This window comes from Notamacropus eugenii, chromosome 2, assembly GCF_028372415.1.
Source record: "Notamacropus eugenii isolate mMacEug1 chromosome 2, mMacEug1.pri_v2, whole genome shotgun sequence".
Taxonomy (NCBI): Eukaryota; Metazoa; Chordata; class Mammalia; order Diprotodontia; family Macropodidae; genus Notamacropus; species Notamacropus eugenii.
Window position 1 is genome coordinate 241824269 of NC_092873.1, and position 19630 is coordinate 241843898.

At 36.3% G+C, this 19630-nt stretch overlaps 1 protein-coding gene across 5 annotated transcripts in view; it reads left to right on the forward strand.

Annotated features, from left to right (window-relative positions):
- The window catches only part of PCMT1 (protein-L-isoaspartate (D-aspartate) O-methyltransferase), a 41107-nt gene that overhangs the window by 4194 nt on the left and 17283 nt on the right, over positions 1-19630 (forward strand). For 4 of the 5 annotated variants that reach the window (XM_072643686.1, XM_072643685.1, XM_072643688.1 and 1 more), the window contains exons 3-5: positions 10085-10189; positions 11588-11619; positions 18805-18909. In XM_072643686.1, the coding sequence (XP_072499787.1) occupies positions 10085-10189; positions 11588-11619; positions 18805-18909 (242 nt within the window). Of the gene's footprint in view, positions 1-8092; positions 8209-10084; positions 10190-11587; positions 11620-18804; positions 18910-19630 lie in introns of those variants that run through there. The other variant, XM_072643689.1, reaches the window with a different exon arrangement.

The following is a 19630-nucleotide window of genomic DNA, read 5'->3' on the forward strand; positions in this document are numbered from 1 at the left end:
ACCTAGATCCTAGAGATGAAGTATATCTTGATAATGGAACCAGCAAGGAAGCCAGTGTCACCAAATCAAAAGAGTATATGGTGGGGAAGATGGATGAAGACTGGCAAGGGCTAGGCTATGAAGGGCTTTGAAGGTCAAACAGAATTTTTGTATTTGATCCTGGAGGTAATGGGAAACCACTGGAGTTTGTTGAGTAGGAGGGTAACATGGTTGGACCTATGCTTTAGGAAAAGTGTTTTGGTGGTTAAGTGGTGGCTAGATTGCAATGGGGAGAGACTTGAGGCAGCAAACCCACCACTAGGCTATTTCAGTAGTTCAAGTGTGAGATGATGAGGGCTGGTTCCAAGGTGGTGTCAGAGGAGAAAAGGGGGATTTTTTTGAGAGATGTTGAAAAAAGGAAAACAACAGGCTTTGGCAAAAGATTGGATGGAGCTGGTGGTGAGAGTTAGTGAGGAGTTGAGGATGATACCTATGTTGTGAGCCAATGGAAAGTGGTATCCATTACTTTTATGTGCTCAGGTGCCACATAGCTAGTGAGATACTTAGCTTATTTCGTAAGTTGAGGTCTTATTTAATATCTTATAATATGTAGCATTTTATATATACATATCTAATGTAATCTTATTAGTATTTAGAAAAATGCCTTCCCATTTTATTTGGTTATCTTTTTAAATTTGTTTTCAGTGTTCTACAATCACTTCCATTTTCCTTTTTATTTAATTTCTAGTGAAACTTTATGGGCATTCACCTGTAAATCTGACTTTATAGTGCTTTAATATTTAATTTAGATAAAATTTTGGCAATTTAATATTAATTTCTAGTTGCCAAATTGTGCTTAGTTTTTTTTTTTTTTTGGCTGCTTTAATTGATATGATCTACTTTCTCTGCTGTCCTATGCCTTAGTTATACTGTATTTAGAGTTCTAGATTTATTTGAGGCAGTATGGCTTAGTGAATAAGAGTGCTAAAATTGGAGTTAAAAACCTGGATTTAACTTGTATACCTGTAGTTGGGTGACAGTGGACAAATCATTTAACCTCTCTGTTTGCTCATCTGTTAAAATGAGGATAGTATCTATAGAATTTAATTTCACAGGTATTATGAAGCTCAAGATATTGTATGTAAAAATCTTTTGCAATCTTTAAAGTAATATAACTGTTGTCCTAGGTGTAACACATTTATCCTACTGGCCCAGAGCCTCTTTTGCTGAATCATCATCCTAGTCTCAACCTGCTTCCCCCTCCCCCTTTACTTTTTTTCCTTCTACCCTTTCAGGTGATTTCTACCATATCAACTCCCATGAATTCAACTATCACCCTTATGCAGATGACTCCCTCTATATCCAGGCTCAGTTTTTTCCCTGAAATCCAGCCCTGTATCACTTTGCTATGGGACTCTCCAACTACATGTCCCTTAGGTATTTCAAACTCAACATATCCAAAACTATTTATTTTTCCCCTCCAAATCTTAATAGACTTGTTTCTGTTGAGGGCACTATCATCCTTTTTGTAATCCAAGTTAACAACCTTTGGAGCCATCTTTTAATTCAGTCACCCTCATATTAAATGAATTGTCTAGTTTTGTTGATTTTACCTTCACTGTATTTCACTCATACTTCATCCCCTTACTTCAGCCCTTATTAACTTATCTGAACCATTGTAGTAATTGGTCTAGTCTCTTCTTCAGCCTGTCCTCTCTATGATGCTGCCAAATTGATATTCATAAACTACATATCTGACCATGTCATGCTTCTGCTCAGGCTGCTCCATGGGCTTCCTCTTGATCCCAGGACAGGAGTCTTTAATCTGGAGTCCATGGAGAGCTTTCAGGGGGCTGTGAAGTTGGATAGGAAAAAAATTACATCATTAGTTTCACAAATCTCTAATTGAAATTTAGCTTTCCTTCAGTTATTTAAATACATTATTCTGAGAAGAGGTCCATGGACTTCACCAGATTGCCAGAGGAAAAGAGTTCATGATGCAAAAAACCTCCGCTTAGAAATAAAATATACTTCCTGTATTTGGCTTTTACTTTTTTTTCACAATCTGGTCCCAGTCTACCTTTCCAAGTTTGTTTCAAATTATTCTCTTTCACACACTCAGTTACACTAACTTGATATGTTTTAAAATAAAAATTTTGGGGAAAATCTACATAGAGATATAGAACCACAACAATTAGAAAATAGTTTACTTAGATAACTTGCTCACCAAGCATTAATTTCAAACAATTTGAACTTGCTTAATTCAGACCATGTAAAAGTTAGCCTGTCTGTGCAGAACAGAGTATGTACTTGCTGTTTCTTGTATACAGCATTTCATCTCCCCTTAATTTGCTCCATTTCTAGAATGTATTTCCTTCTCTTGGCTACCTTATAGAGTAATTAACTTTCTTAAAAGTCCAGCATGTGACATCTCCTTCAGAAAGCCTACCCTAATTCTTCCTCCCACTTCACCAGACCCTAAGACCTTCTACCCTCCCAGAAGCTAATTTGTGTTGTATTTTTCTTTGTCTTGCTCCCATCACCCTCATAGAATGTAGGCTCTGAGGGCAGTCTTTGTTTCATTTTTGTATTTGTTTTCTCTAGTGTCTGGCAGTAGAATACCCATAATAATTTTGTTGAATGACAAGAAGAGGCATTACAAGGGCCCAGAGAGGCCAGAAAACTTCTGCTTGGCTGCCTAAGACTAGGAGCCAGGTGATATTCTTAGTCTCCAGGCAGGAATGGTGCTAACTGGACTTCTGTGGATCAAGGAACCCCCTGCTCATGAAGCTGACCAGTCAGTCATCAAGCATTTATGCATCTCCTATGTGCTAGGCACCAACCAGAGACCAGCAGTCCTGAGAAACAGACATTTCCAAGCCTGGCAGATACTTTAGGATCTTGTTCTTGAGTTCAAGAGTTGAGTATCAGTCAGTCAGAGGAAGGAGAGCTTCTTAGAGGAGAACATTCATCACCAAGAAGCTCAATCTAAGTTCTAGCTCATTAGGAAGTCTGGGCTTACCATTCACCCTAGCCATCTTGCCTGTTGCCTTGCTAACTCTGTATCTCCCCTTCCCATGTAACATTCCATCTACTTATTTATCTCCATGCCTTTCATGTGTATCTCTCATTGCTTTTCCCCCAACCGTCTATGACCTGGAATAAATTCCTCATCTTTACTTTCTAGATGCTTTTTCTTCTTTCAAAGCTCAGCTCACATGGTACTTGAGGGTGACTGTTTTTTTTTAGCGTGTGTCCCTAGCACAATGCTTTGTAGATAGATATTTAATAAATGCTCATTGAATTGTATGTAGTAAGAGTAGATTATTGTTTTTAAAAAACTTGTTTTTAAGCTTGTTTTATATATTCCTGACTTCCTAATGCCATTTTGAAAGGTTTTTGGCCAAAATGGCTAAACTTAAAAGGTTTTGGTACATAAGAACCTATTTAACTGTCCAAATAGCCTTGATTTTATTGTACTTGAGTAACTCATGGAGTTTGTTCTCCCTCCTTCCTATTTTATGCTTCCTAGTAGTAAGTTAATCTCTCAGGAAGAAGCTGAATTTATTTTTTTCACACTATATGAGATTGGAATTTTATTCTGGAGTCCCAAGAAGTAGCCAGAAATTTGCTCCCTTACCTTTAATGATAAATAGTAATAGACAGCATTTATTGGTGCCTACTGTGTGCTAGGCACTGTCCTTGATCACTTTATAAATATTATCTCAGTGGATCTATACAATAATCCTGAGAGGTAGTTGCTGTTAAAGTGACTTGCCCAAGGTCCTGTGTCTAGTAAGTGACTGAGGCTGGTGGTCTGTTTGACTCAAGGCCTAGCACTCTTATTTGCTGTGCCACCTAGCTGCCAAGTGTCTGGCAGCATCATAATAAGCTTATATTTGTATGATATTTTAATGTTAGTAAAGTGCCTTATTTGTATATATACTTACTTGATCCTTACAGCAACCTATGAGATGATATTTATTTTGTAGATGAGGAAATTGAGGCCCAAAGGTTTAATGACTTTCATGAGGCTAGCACGTAGTGTGTACCTATCATACTTTTAATGGTGCTCATTTGAGTTTTTTCAGTTAATTCTCTTAAAACACAAAAATACTTTACTTGAAAATTTTTTGCACTTAAGCCATAGAACATTTAAATAACAAAATAAGGTATGATGTAAAATAAAATGCCTACATTTATGTGGACATGGAAAAAAGATTACTTTCTTGGACTTACATGACAGGGTCAAGTAACTTAGTATCACCCTCTCATAACTTTTTTTTTAAACTGATTAATTTATAGAATGACTAAAGAAGAGTGCTTTGGTAGTTTAGCTGGTTTTTAGCAAAGTATTTGATGAAATTTGTTGTATTATTTTTGTGTACAAAATAAAGAGAAATAGGCCAGATATAATAGGTAGATGATTCAACATTGATTTGAATGACTGGAGTAACAGATATCAATGGTTCCATGTCAGCTTGGAAAGGTCTCTTAGAGTGCCTTTGGGGGCCCTCCTTGGTCCTGTGCTCTTCAACGTATTTTGTTGAATGGGTAATGACAATTTGTCAAATTGGCACAGTGCAAAGTTGGGAATGGTATCTAATATGTTAGATGACAGAGTAAGTATCCAAGTATACTATAACAGTGCAGAATGGTGGAGCAAATCTAATGAGGCAGGACCATTAAGGATGACTTCAGCTATTCAGTTTAGTATCTGTAATGTACATATACCACAACAGACAACAAGAAACTTGTGGAGAGAGTATGGGAAATTTTGTGTTCAGTTCTAGGCACCATATTTTTGAGAGGGACGTTGATGGTAGGAAGTGAGAGTCATGAGAGTGGTGAAGAGGCTTGAGATAACGCCATATGAAGATCCATGGAAGGAGCTGGATATATTGAACTTGGAGAAGAGGAGACTTGGTATACAGCATGTAAATCTACATTTCAGATCATTGAAAATAGTTAACGTGGAAGAGGGATTTGATTTGTTCTTCTTTGCCTTACAACAGAGTTTCCTAACCTTTGTCATTCTTTTTATCTATTGGCTTTGAATAAACCTTTCTATACCTCCTGTGCTGTATGAAAGGAAATAAAATTTAAAGTTTACCATTCGTCTACATATAAAATAGATTAATTTTTTTTTAGTATATACAATTTTTCTTCCACTAACTACTACTTTTGGACTGTTTTGATAGGCTAATATAGTTTATGAAATATTTCCCATACTCTTCTTGACAAGCTTCTTGTACCCTGTTGTGTTATATGTACTCTAGGTTGGGAATTCCTTCCCTAGAGGAGACTACTAGGACTTAATTGTGTTGAAGTTGCAGAGAGGCAGTTAAATGCAGGCTTCGGTGTATATATGGAATTATTACAGTTTAATACAGATATCTAAACTTTGGTGTAGTAATAATAATTACATTTAAAATAATTTCTTAAAATTTACAAAGCACTTTACATATGTGGTTTATTTGTTATTGAAGGCAGATGTGTAACTGGTGTCTAATCAAACTAATTGATCCTTATTTTATTTTACTTTTGAGGCTACGTGGGATGATTTTTCCTGTTGTTAGGCAACCTGTTGGTTTGGGACACACTTCTAATGCCTGACTAGCTTTAGCACACTGCCACTCAGAACTCCTGAGCTCATTTGCTCTACCAGCCTTAAAGAATTGCTACTTACTGTGCCACCACACCAACTGGTTCTTTTTTATATTGTAACAAGTGGGAAAGAAGTAAAAGGAATGGTTCAAAAGGCTATTGGGGATGTGAGTAGTGTGTTCACTTAACTATTTTCTAATTTTTTAAATTTGTATGCCTAAAATCTGTATTCACTGGATGTCTTAATTTTCTTCAGGTAGAGAAAATACTTTTTCTGTTCTTTTATCTCACCAGTACAGAAAACTTAATGTTCTAAAACTCAAGCTAATTATTTTCCTCCTTTTAAAATCTTCCCAACTTCCTCTTTACTACCAGTTTTCAGACTGTTTAGCTGACCTATCCTCACAACCTTTCAGCTCTATTTGACCCTTTTCTCCCTAACCTATTTCCCCATTATTCTTTCACAGCTTCTACTCTATGTTATATAATAGAGCAAGAAAACTTTTAAAGTTATGATCAAGTCTCAGTGTTCCAGACAGTATAAAAATTACACAGCAGTTGTTAATGGGCATTATCAGATAGGAGTTTCCTTGAGGGTTTGGGAGAAAGGTTCCCAACAACAAAGAAATCACAGGTCTGGACTTAACCTGACACACTAGCTTTGTGACCCCATGGGCAAATTACTCAACTCAGAGAACTCTTTAAGACTCTTTTAGATAGTTACCCTGTTTGCATTGATAGAAAGAAAATTGGGAATTCCTTGCCTCAATGAAATCTAGGTTTTAATTTTTTAAAAATTAAATTTAAATGCTTAAGCATATGAGACAAAACTTTCCGTAGGTTTTTCCTATAATGCAAATTGGTTGTGTGTGTGTGTTTTAATCGATGTATCCTTTCCCCATGATCTTTTTGAGGAGGGGAGATGTATAAGCCTAGTAATGGTTATCGAGTCAAAAGATACAGTTGCAAATTGCTCTGCAGAATGGCTGTATAACTTCACAGTTCCATTAGCAGTGCATTGTTGTACCAGTTTCCCCCAGACTTCCTCCAGTTTTTGTTATTTTCTCCTCATCTTTGTCAATCTAATAGGTGTGAAGTGGAAGCTCAGACTCATTTTAATTTAGGTTTCTTCTTGTGATTTGGGACTTTTTTTCTTTTGGTTGTTCATTGCCTTCTTTTCATCCATTTGAAAACTTGCCTGTTCATCTCTTGAATTCTTTGTTATGATTCTTGTTTTTGTATATTTAAATCTGTTTCCTGTATGTCTTGTTTGGAAAAGCCTTGCGGCCAAATGCTTTTTCTGCAATTTACTGTCCGAGCATCACCATCAACTCCTTCTCTTACCCCATCAAAGATTCTTAACTTTTCTTTTCCTTTTGATCAATTCTTCAGAAGTTGAAGTTTGTTTTCATTGTTACTCTTTTCTCCCACACTACCCTTCCCTCTCTAGTTCTCTAGTTACCTATTTTCCTGTAGAGTTTAAGAAACAATTTCTCTAATTAACAGAAATTTGTTTTCTTTCCTCACCTCTCCCACCTCAAAAAAAGAAAGAAAAACAAAGTCCTTGCACAAATTATTCATAGTTAAGAAAAATCCTGCATTGACCATGTCCAATAATGTATATCTTACTCTGTCTGCTATACTGTTGGAAGGGTGGTAGCATGTGTCTTTATTGGCTTTTGGGACTCATGGTTGGTCATTGTGTTCATCAGAATTCTTAACTCTTTCACTGTTGTTTGTTTCTATATTGTTCTTCTGATTTTGCTCTTTTTACTCTCTATTAGTTCATTTAAATCTTCCCAGGTTTCTCCGTTTCATCATTTCTAATGGCATGATAGTGTTCATTATTTTTGCATACTGTTGAGTATTTTTCTACACCAAATTGTATGTGCACAAGATACTTGTGTACACATGTACGTACACACACACGAATGTTCTGCAAGTTTCTGACACCTTCATCTTGCTCAGCTAAGAGTAAAGTTCATCTGATACTTTAATATTCTTCTCATGAATCTCCAGTATGCAAGATAGCAAGTTCATTTCCTTTCATTCTTATTTCTACACTAGTGGATTCATTTTACCTTTCTTCTTTTTTGTCCTCTTAAAACCCTCAGAACAGAACCATTCCACTACCAGGACCCCTTTTTCTTATTCAGCTACTGCAGTATCTTTTGAAGACATTATTTGTGAAAAGACACTTGTTTCTTCCTCTCTCATTTAGAATGTCATGGTTATATAGACCCAATTACTCATAAATTTTCCTTTCTAGATTTCTACTCTGGAATTTTTATAGGAATTTAGTCAAGTTATCTTTCCTATTAAAGGTCCGTTTGGAATGTTAGCATTTCATGTTGTATATTCCCTTCTATTTGCTCATTTACATTATTTTTTTGTAGCTTTGTCTTGACTTTTGTGTTTGAATTTCAGATTTTTTACTCAGCCCTATCAGCTGGTCAATAAATATCTATTAAGAACCTTCTATTTCCAGATACTATGTTAAGCTAAGAAGATAGCACAAAAGGAGCTCAGTCTAATGAGGGAGAAGAATACAAACAGGATAAATTGGAAGCAGTCAACAGAGCACTGGAATGAAGAGGAATAGGGAAAGGCTTCCTGTGGAAGGTGAAATTGTAGCAAGAACTTGAAGAAAGCTAAGAGCCAGGAGACAGAGATGAGGAGGGAGGGTGTTCCAGGCAAGGGAGATAAACAGTGAAAAATACCTAGAGTTGGGAGATGGTCTTTTTATTGGGGAATTTTTGAAAATCCTCTATTCCATTAAAGAACAATTTTTTTTTTCCTTTTCTAATTATACTCAATTTAGTTCTTGACTGTGGTTCTTTGGACTTGGGACTCTTTCTGACTGATCTTAAGCTATTTGAGGGAAGGGACTTTTTTGCCTCTTTTTGAATCCCCAGAGCTTGGCAGCAGTACCTGTCACGTAGTAGATGCTTAATAAATGTTTATTGAGTTAATTGCTTACAGTATTTTTCTTTGACCTAGAATTTCTGGTTTCTGGCTATTCTAGAACTTTTGCTTTAGGGGTTTCTTTCAGTAAATGATCATTGACTTCTTTCTGATTTCACTTTGCCCTCTGGTTTTAATAAATCTGGAGCGTTTTCATTGATGATTTCTTGAAACATAGTGTCTAGACCCTTTTGGTGATTATACCTTTCAGGGAATACAATGAATATTAAATTTTGACCTATTTCCTCAAGTCATTTATTTTTAGTAGATAACCTTATATTTGCTCCATTTTTTTCAATTTTGTGATTTTATTTTAATATTTTTTTTCTTAGGGAGTCATCACTTTCTTTTTGGGCTATTCTAATTTTTAGGAAATCCTTTTTTTGGGCAAAGTATAATATTTTCTATTTTACACTACTTTTTCTGATTTCAGTTCCACATGCCAGAACTTTTATTCTGTCTTGCTTCATTTTTTTTTTTTTTAGGTATTCATGTAGTCCTTCTCTTTTTTTCTCTAGACCATCTTGCATTAGTATTATCATCAGTGCCCGTAGGTTCAGTTGTTATCTCTCTGCAGATGTTTCTCAGATCTAGGTTGTCCTGAACTCTAACCCCATGCTGTGAACTGCTTTTTGGATGTCTCCTGCTAGGTATCTCATAGGCACCTCAAATGAAACATGTTCAAAGGAGCTCTCCTTTCTAAACGCACCTTACTCCAAACATTCCCTATTGCTGTTGAGAGCACCACTATCTGATCAATTACCTCCCTAGGTTTGCAACCTCAGATTGACTTGACTCATCTCTCTTCCTCACCTCCCAGCCCCGATGATCCGATTGCCAAGGAGACTTTACTTCCCCAGCACAGTGCTTGGGCAGGATTGATTGGTGTCATGTGTTCACACCTGCTCTTTGCCCATAGGGCCTCTACCTCTGCCTCTTCAAATCCCTGTTATTCTTTGAGACTATGCTCAGATGTCACTTCCCCCCCAGACAGAATTTTCTGTTGATTAGGTTGCTTTTCTGCTTGAATTCGAGAACAAATGTCTATTTATTTGTGGTCTTTCCCTCTTAATTCTCTTTCTATCCCCAATATAAAAATTAAACTTCTGTGTCATCATAAAACTCATTATGTAATAAATATAGCAATGAGAAGTAATTGCTTATTTAAGTATGGGGAACAGGATTTAGAGAAAGGACTTAGAGACTATTTAGTCTAAACCCCTCTTTTTATATAAAGAAATTGAGGTAACCAAAATTTGAACCCATTTATTTTGACTCCAGATCCATCATGGTTTCACCCACCACTCTGGTTACATGAGATTTATGTCTTACACATTTTAAAAGAAGTCAACTTAGTTAAATTTTGAATTTTTAAAGTTAAATATAGATAACAATAAGCATTCTATAATTTAGATAGGTAACCTATGGTTTTCTTCCCCATAATGCTGGTGACATCTATTTTTGCTTTAAAACTGAGTGAAAGGAATTTTATATACATAAAATTTTCATATTTCATTGTAAAATATTATTTCAGAAAATGGAATAATCAAGTCAGAGAAAGTTTTTGAAGTAATGCTGGCCACAGACCGTGCTCACTATGCAAAATGTAATCCCTACATGGATTCTCCACAATCAATAGGTAAGCTTTGGACTATCAGAAAATTTTGTTCTTCAGTCATTTATTCTTATTGTGATAGTTTTTCCTGGTGAAAAGATTCTTTAAGGACTCTGACTCATCCCAGTGTTAACCTTTGTAGTTTGAATTTTGTTCCTAATCAGGTTCCATTAGCCAAACTATTTGAAATTTTTCTTTGCTCATAGTCTAACATTTTGAAAAAAATCTTATTTTTAGACACCTGAAAATATTGGAATTTTGTATGTGAAAACTTTTGTACTTTTCATTAACTATTTACTAATGTAGGGTCATTAATCATCACTTAAAGTTCTTCCTTTACATGCTACTGTTTAATTTTTTTATAGCAGATATTTAGAAGACCTAAGAATAACAAGAGTTCTTGTCCTCTTCTCTGCTTCACTTACTCTGAGTTTTTTTGCTTGTGTTTGTTTTTAGAAAATTCCTTACCTACTCCTTCTCTGAAGCAGGTTTTTGCTGAACTGCTGAGCCTTGGCAGTGGGCGCCTTTGAGGCTTAGAAGTGCCTCAGGATTCTGTCCACCAACTGCCATGCTTTCTCCTTATGAAGCACTGTAACACCCAGCAGAGAAGATTCTGGGGAGCTTCTGAACCCCGAAGGCACCTGCTACCACAGCTCAGTGAAAACTGCTTCAGAGGAGGAAGCAGGTAAATAAGTGGTGGAGGAAGCAACTGTGACAGAATTCAGTCATGCTGAGGACAGGACTGTGTAAGTCAATAAGAGAGAATTAGACATGGTATGCTTTGGCAGATTAAAGATAGTACTGTTACATTTTTAGGTAATGTAACTTAAGTTGCCTAGATTTCTTTCTCTCTAGTTACTTTTTCTTCTGTAGGTGTACTTAGCCGTAAAAATGTAATATGAAGTAATGATTTTTGGAAAAGTTTGTCAGTGATTTGAGGTCGTTTACATCAGTATTTATAACTTTGAGAGGAGGGTAAGCTCAAAAGATAACAAATCTCTTTTTGCTTTGCCAAAACTGATACAAGTTTTTAGAATATTGAATTGTTTTCATTTGTCTCAGAAATGGTATGGGAACTAATGTATGTATATTGTCTGATGTTAATTTCAGCAAAGTTATACTTTGGACAGTAAAAAGTAAGTTGTTAAAAATTTGTTTCTCAAGGACAGAAATACAAAATTAAAGTGGTGATTTGCAAAAACTAAAAGAACTCTATGGGCAAGCCATTGTCTTCATTTTTTAAAACTAATTTTTTTTCTATTAACAAAAATTTGTTTTCTCTTCCTTCCACCTCTCTCATTGAAAAGAAAAAATCCAAAACCCGTGTAACAAAAATGGATAGTCAAGCAAAACAAATTCTTGCCTTAAGCTGTATTTTTTTGTAATTAAACCTAAAATACTAGTTTTCACCTTGTTTTACAGGTTTCCAAGCAACAATCAGTGCTCCACACATGGTAAGTTTAAATTTGATCATCTTTGTAAATGAGCCAGCTTAAATTTTACTGTTTTTAGTGTTTTTGCTAAAAATGATTTGAGAATAGCTTTTAAAATTTTTGTTTTGTCATTTGGTTACTTCAGAATTATACTTACTTCTTATTATGTTAAAAAATTATAGTTATTCAGACTTTTGGCTTTAGCTGTCATGCAAAAACTTATATAATTTATTGTTCAGAGATAGTCATTTTATGTGTGTAGGTATTTGTGTGTGTGTGTGTGTGTGTGTGTGTGTGTGTATTACATATATATGCATACATGTGTATTTATTTATTTATTTATTCCCTTTATATTTTTCTGTTATACTAGCTTAAAGCTGAACTAAGATTTCTGGTGCTATCCTGTATTTATATGTTACTTACTGTCTCCTTCATTAGAATGTAAGCTCTTCGTGACTAGAGACTGTTTCATTCTTTGTACTTCTATCCCCATCACTTAGTACAGGCCTGGCACATAGTTAGGCACTTAATAAATATTTGTTGGTTGATAAGAAGTGATTTGGAGGAAAGGGTGTGGTAATTATTAGACAATTTGAAAAAAATTGAAAACAATTTTCTGTGTTATACTTGTTTATGTATATGATATATATGTTTAAGTATATAGACAATTCTTCGAATTAGGTTCACTTCTAAAATGGGCCTTGTTCTAGGGAATGCAGTTTTTTTTTTTAATGCTTCAATCTGTATTCAGACACCCATAATTTATTTCTCTGGGAATGGATAGCATTTTTCAACATAAGTCCTTCAGAGCTGTGTTGGATCATTGTATTGCGAGAATAGCTAAGTCATTCACAGCTGATCATCTTACAATATTGCTGTTACTTTGTGCACAGTACATTTCACTTTGCTTCAGCCCATGCAAGTCTTTCCAGATTTTTTTTGAGAGCATCCATCATAATCACATAACAACTTGTTTAGCCATTCCCCAGTTGATGGACATTCCCTCGTCTCCTAATTCTTTGCCTAGAGAATGCAGTTTCAAAGAGGACCTGTGTCAAGTGGTTCAGTACTTATAATTTGTTTTGGATAGTGTCCTTTGCTTTTTAAGTGTGTGTGTGTGTTTTAAGCATTTTAGAACAAGAGCTCCCATGATCCCTAGTCAACATTTTAGGTTGGAATACTACCTCAATTTAAAGATCCTCATCACTTATGTTAAAGACATAAGGAACTCAAGCAAGCATATAAAAAAGTAAATGCTGAGACATGCCTGCTTTTCAGCGTGGGAGAGTCGTAATATTTCCTTACGGAAAGGCTTAGCTTCCAGCTCTTGGACTCAGCCTCCCTTCTGGGTACTTGTATAGGGGCCTATGATCTTTTTTTAATTGTTTGTGTTAAATGGGTGATCTGTTAATGGAAAAAATATTAATTGCCTGATAGCACTATTATTTTGCTCTGAATTGTTTTAAAATTAAATTTAAAATTTTGGCATATGTATTCTCATTAAAAGAGAGAAATTTTTAGGGTTTCTTAGGAAAGATTTTGGGGTAATCCTGTTTCATATCATAATCTTAAATATAGCCCTGTGATTTTGAGGTCTCAGTAAAGCAAGATGCAACTAATAAAGTGTCCTTATTTGTAAAGCCTACATTTTTTTCCTTGCATTTTATCACTTGAATTTCATTGATTTTCTTATTATATGACTGAGGCAGTATGCTAAATGTCATTTCAAAATACAGAGACAATGAACCAAAATATGTGATTAGTTAGGATGTGTCATTTCATCCAGTAGTGGCATAATCAGCAAACAGATATTTATTGAACACCTATCATGAACACAAAATTCTAGTTTTATCAAACAGATATATTGAAGATGATAAATCTAAGATTTAATTGAAATTGAAATTATTTTATACTCTTTTATAGACATGGGGTAGGGTGCTGGACCTGTGATTTTGTTATTAGAGGAAACTCCTGGGTAAGGAAAACTCCCCCCTTCAATACAGATCAGCACCTTCTTTGCAACTTAATGACTTGCTGTGCCCAAAGTTGAAAGTCTCATTTGTGACCCAGGCCTTCCTGACTTTGAGACTAGAACTCTTATCATTTTAGGCATGTCCCCACACATTCTTTTATACTTAACTGAAAATTATGAAAAACAAAACAAAAAATAAAATTATGGACATGGGCCAACATTAATATCTCTAAAGTTCTAAGAAGAATGGTGTCTACAGGTTTTTGTTCATAGCTGTTTTGGCTTCAGCTTAAGTATATTAGATTTTTGTTTGTTAAATACACACTAGTCTTACAGAAATATCCATGAGTAAATACTTTTGAGGAAATAGGGGAGGTTAGGATGCAGTACTCCTGAATAGCTCTCCCCCATCCTTAAACATCCTCCTTTGATGCTGTCATTCTCATTGTCTATAATCCTGTATCTTTCCTCTTTTTCATTGTTGAGTCCACAAGTGGTGCCTCCAGTTCCTTTCTTTTCACTTCTAGACCCTCAGCATTCTGGCTTCTGACTCCATCATTCAACTACAATAGCCCTCTCCAGAGTTACTGCTGGTCTCTTAATGACAAATTTAATGATTTTTTCTCAGTTCTCATCCTTGACCTCTCTTCAGCCTTTGGCACTGTGGATCACCACCTCTTCTTGGGTCCTCTTTCCTTCTGGTTTTCTTCTTATTTGTCTCACTATGCCTTCGTAGACTTTTTTCTTTTTTCTGCCTGTTCATCCATGTCACATCTGCTGATTGTGGCTCTGTTTAGGTTAATTTATTCTCTCCACAGATAAATCCTGATCTCTATATCTAAACTTCATCCTCCTCCTAAGTTCTGGTCCCATGTCATCAGTGACTGTTCTGGACATTTCAAATTTGGATGTCCCAAACTCACCATTTCCAAAACAGAACTCACTATCCTTTCCCCTAAAGCCTTTCCTCTTCTGAACTTTGCTATTACTGTAAAAAAAAAACCTACTATCTTCCTACTCACCTAGGCTTACTCTCTGTATCCTCAACTCCTCACTCTCACCCCACATGTCCAGTCATTAATCTATCATCTCGCTCTCCTCTCCAGTCACAGAACCACAACCCTGGTTGAGGCTTCTTATCAGAACTGTTGCAGTAGCCTTCTAACTGCTTTCTTTGCCGTGTATCTCTTCTTTCTCTAGTCCATTTTCTGTACTTGACCATCAGTGTAAATTTTTTCTAAGATGTAGGTCTGATCATGTTATTTCCCTGCTTATGGAGTTTCAGTAACTTCTTACTATACTCCAAGAGCAAATAGAAATTCCTTTGTTATTCAGAGACCTTTGTAACCTGACCCCTTCCTATGTTTCCAGGCTTTTTATATTTTACTCTCCACATACTCTGTAATCCTGTGACAACTAGTCTACTTGCAACTCTGGATATAAGAATCCATCTCCCATTTCCTTGATTTTTTTAGTAGCTGACCCCCATTCTTGGAATGCTCTGTCCCCTCACCTCTGCCTCTTAGTTTTTCTGACTTCAATAAAAACCCCATCTGTTCTAGGATGCTTATCTGGTACTTTCTAGATGCTAATGCCTTTTCAGACTGCCTTCCTTTTACTCTGTATCTTTTGTATGTACTTAGTTGTTTACATATTGTTTTCCCCATTAGAATATGTGCTCTTCAGGGGTAGGATCATGCTTTTGTCTTTTAAATTCATTGCTTAGCATTGTGCCTGGCACATGATAATAAGCACTTATAATAAATCTTTGTTGACTTGACTCCCTTTTTCCCTTAAATAACAAATGTTTGCTAGTTTATTGATGTTTAAAAGATGTTTCCAGTCACAGATTTTCACATGAAGAAAGTGCTTTTAATGTGACTCTTACAAGAGGAAAAAATTAAGAACAATGTATAACAATACAATAATTGCATTTTCTCCATATACATTTATATGTATTATGTATACATATTTACTTCATGCACGTATTTTAGAAGTAGTATACAAACCACAGAACTGAAATGATCCAATCCCTTTGTTTTAATGGAGGAATCAAAATAATTGAATGAGGATTATGTAGTTAGTACAAAGATGAGAAAAATAACATCAATATTATACAGATAAAACAATTTTGAGCACTTTTATAAATCATGAAATGAGCAGAACCAGAAGAATAATTTCTATAACAACAACACCATTGTGAAGACAAATAACTTTGAAAGCTATAAAAATTGTGATCAGTGTAATAGTGACCATTCATAATTCTAAAGTATTGCCTATGAAATAAGCTATCTGTTACAGAGAAGTAGTGGATTTGGGATGAAACAGCTGTTGGTGGAATTTGCTTTGCATAACTACATTTTACTATAAGAAATTTGCTTGTTTTCTTTCTTTTCAATGGGGTTGGGGGATGTAAGGGCAAGAAGAAAATAGACTTCTATTAATTAATAAAATTAACTAAATTAATTTTAAAAAAATAGAGAGGGGAATATGTGCATTTTTTTATTAATTTATTTAACTTTTAACATTCATTTTCACAAAATTTTGGGTTCCACATTTTCTCCCGTTTTGTCCCCTCCCCCACCCCAAAACACCGAATGTTCTAATTGCCCCTGTCTGCCAATCTGCCCTCCCTCCTCCCTCCTCCCTCCCCACCCCTTCCCTTTGGAAGGCAAGCAATTCAATATAGGCCAGATCTGTGTAGTTTTGCAAATGACTTCCATAATAGTAGTGTTGTGTAAGAACTATTTATATTTCCCTCCATCCTATCCTGTCCCCCATTACTTCTATTCTCTCTTTTGATCCTGACCCTCCCCATGAGTGTTGACCTCAAATTGCTCCCTCCTCCCCGTGCCCTCCCTTCCATCATCCCCCCCACCCTGCTTATCCCCTTATCCCCCACTTTCCTGTATTGTAAGATAGGTTTTCATACCAAAATGAGTGTGCATTTTATTCCTTCCTTTAGTGGAATGTGATGAGAGTAAACTTCATGTTTTTCTCTCACCTCCCCTCTTTTTCCCTTCACTAAAAAGTCTTTTGCTTGCCTCTTTTATGAGAGATAATTTGCCCCATTTCATTTCTCCCTTTCTCCTCCCAATATATTTCTCTCTCACTGCTGAATTTCATTTTTTTTTTTAAGATGTGATCCCTTCCTCTTCAGTTCACTCTGTGCACTCTGTCTGTATGTGTGTGTGCGTGTGCATGTGTGTGTGTGTGTTATCCCACCCTGTACCCAGATGCTGAATAGTTTCAAGAGTTACAAATATTGTCTTTCCATGTAGGAATGTAAACAGTTCAACTTTTGTAAAGTCCCTTATGACTTCTCTTTGCTATTTACTTTTTCATGCTTCTCTTCATTCTTGTGTTTGAAAGTCAAATTTTCTTTTCAGCTCTGGTCTTTTCATCAAGAATGCTTGAAAGTCCTCTGTTTCATTGAAAGACCAATTTTTCCCCTGAAGTATTATACTCAGTTTTGCTGGGTAGGTGATTCTTGGTTTTAGTCCTAGTTCCTTTGACTTCTGGAATATCCTATTCCATGCCCTTCGATCCCTTAATGTGGAAGCTGCTAGATCTTGTGTTATCCTGATTGTATTTCCACAATACTTGAATTGTTTCTTTCTAGCTGCTTGCCATATTTTCTCCTTGACCTGGGAACTCTGGAATTTGGCCACAATGTTCCTAGGAGTTTGTCTTTTTGGATCTCTTTCAGGCGGTGATCTGTGGATTCCTTGAATGCTTATTTTGCTCTCTGGTTCTAGAATCTCAGGGCAGTTTTCCTTGATAATTTCATGAAAGATGATGTCTAGGCTCTTTTTTTGATCCTGGCTTTCAGGTAGGCCCATAATTTTTAAATTGTCTCTCCTGGATCTATTCTCCAGGTCAGTTGTTTTTCCAATGAGATATTTCACATTATCTTCCATTTTTTCATTCTTTTGGTTTTGTTTTGTGATTTCTTGGTTTCTCATAAAGTCATTAGCCTCCATCTGTTCCATTCTCATTTTGAAAGAACTATTTTCTTCAGTGAGCTTTTGAATCTCCTTTTCCATTTGGCTAATTCTGCTTTTGAAAGCATTCTTCTCCTCATTGGCTTCTTGAACCTCCTTTGCCAATTGAGTTAGCCTATTTTTCAGGGTGTTATTTTCTTCAGCATTTTTTTGGGTCTCCTTTAGCAGGAAGCTGATCTGCTGTTCATGCTTTGACTGCATGTCTCTTATTTCTCTTCCCAGCTTTTCTTCCACCTCTCTAACTTGATTTTCTATGAGCTCTTCTATGGCCTGAGCCCATTGAGTGGGCTGGGATATAGAAGCCTTGACTTCTGTGTCTTTGCCTGATGGTAAGCATTGTTCTTCCTCATCAGAAAGGAAGGGAGGAAATGCCTGTTCCCCAAGAAAGTAACCTTCTATAGTCTTATTTCTTTTCCCTTTTCTGGGCATTTTCCCAGCCAGTGATTTGACTTCTGAATATTCTCTTCACACCCACTTCGCCTCCGGATCCTCCCAGCCAGCGCTTGGGGTTTGAGATTCAAATGCTGCTTGCCAGCCTCAGGGCTTTTGGCGGGGGCAGGGCTGCTATTCAGTGTGAGATTAAGTTCAGGTGCTCAGGTCGGGGCAGGGCCACCTCACAGGCTCAGTTCCTTCAGGGGGTTTATGCGGAGACCTTCAACAATGGAACCGGGCTCCTGCCTGCTTGGGGAGCCCTGGTCTGCTCCCGTCTCCACTGTTGCCTCCCGAGGGGGCCTGAGTTATGGGGGCACCCCACTCCCCTCTCTACCCGCCAAAGAGACTCTCACCGACCCCTGTCACCTCTGGGTGGAGGGACCCGCGTGGCCACTGGAGATCCCGTCTCTGAAGCCCGCTCGGATCTTCTCCTCTCGGTGCCGCGGCCGCGGCAGGGCTGTACTCAGCTGAGAGGGGAATATGTTACAGAAGTGAAATGTTGCCTGAACTTTCAGATGTGGTCACTATGTTATTAGTTTTACTTAACTCTTTTACTTGTTATGAGAGACCTCCCACAAAATGGGAGTAATCTCAGGATGTTTTGTAATGTAAAAAGAAAACACATCAATAAAACTGAAAATGTGTTTAAAAAAAGAGAAAAATACATTCGGTTGTTACTACCTTAATAAGAAAATAGGCCAATTTTATTTGAAGCCTATTTGAAGGATATATTTAGAACTGTGAGGAAAAAAATAAAATGAATTGTAATTACAGCATTTTCTCCATTTTCTTTGTTAGCATGCATACGCTCTAGAACTTCTGTTTGATCAATTGCATGAAGGAGCCAAAGCTCTTGATGTTGGTTCTGGAAGTGGAATCCTTACTGCATGCTTTGCCCGTATGGTAAGAAATTTGTTTTTGTTCTGACCCTGGACTTTTAATAACAAAGATACTTGCGTGATTTCATTTTGGTACTCCTCAGTGTGCACAGCACAGTCCCTAAATGCTATAGGAAACTGTTTCCTAAGTTTTTATGGCCAAAAATATTCATTGCCCATTGGTTAACCTTCTGTTGATAATCCACTCTGAGCTTTGGCTGCCCCTTGGATGGCAGCTTGCCTTTTCAACTTGGTTCTGTTTTTCTGGATTTTGTGCGTTGTTGGCATAGTCTTTGATAATTCAGTCAATCCCGTATTCTGAGTTGGCATTCAGATAAGAATCTAATGAAAGTCTGGAACCACAACAGTGTATTTATGGGTTAACAGTTTTCCATATATGATTTGTATTCGAACTGAATTTAAGATAAGCATTTGTAAAGTTATGTGCTTATATGTGCTTAATATAAAAGTGCTTATATGAGCTTTAATGTGCTTAATATATGTGAAAGTTTTTTACCATGTACAAAGTATATGGGGAAGCTTTATCCTCAAAGATCTTAAATCTTATTCTTAAAGATCTTTTGTAGTAGTACAAAAATTCATGAAAATATTCTTAAATTTTTAAAGAAATATAATGGTGATGGATGAAGGTAGCTGTCATCTCTTTGACATCAGTGCCTACTGGAAATACTGTATATTGATGGTGTGAGGGTTTGGCCTTTTAGCCTTGTTGGTCCAAAATCTTT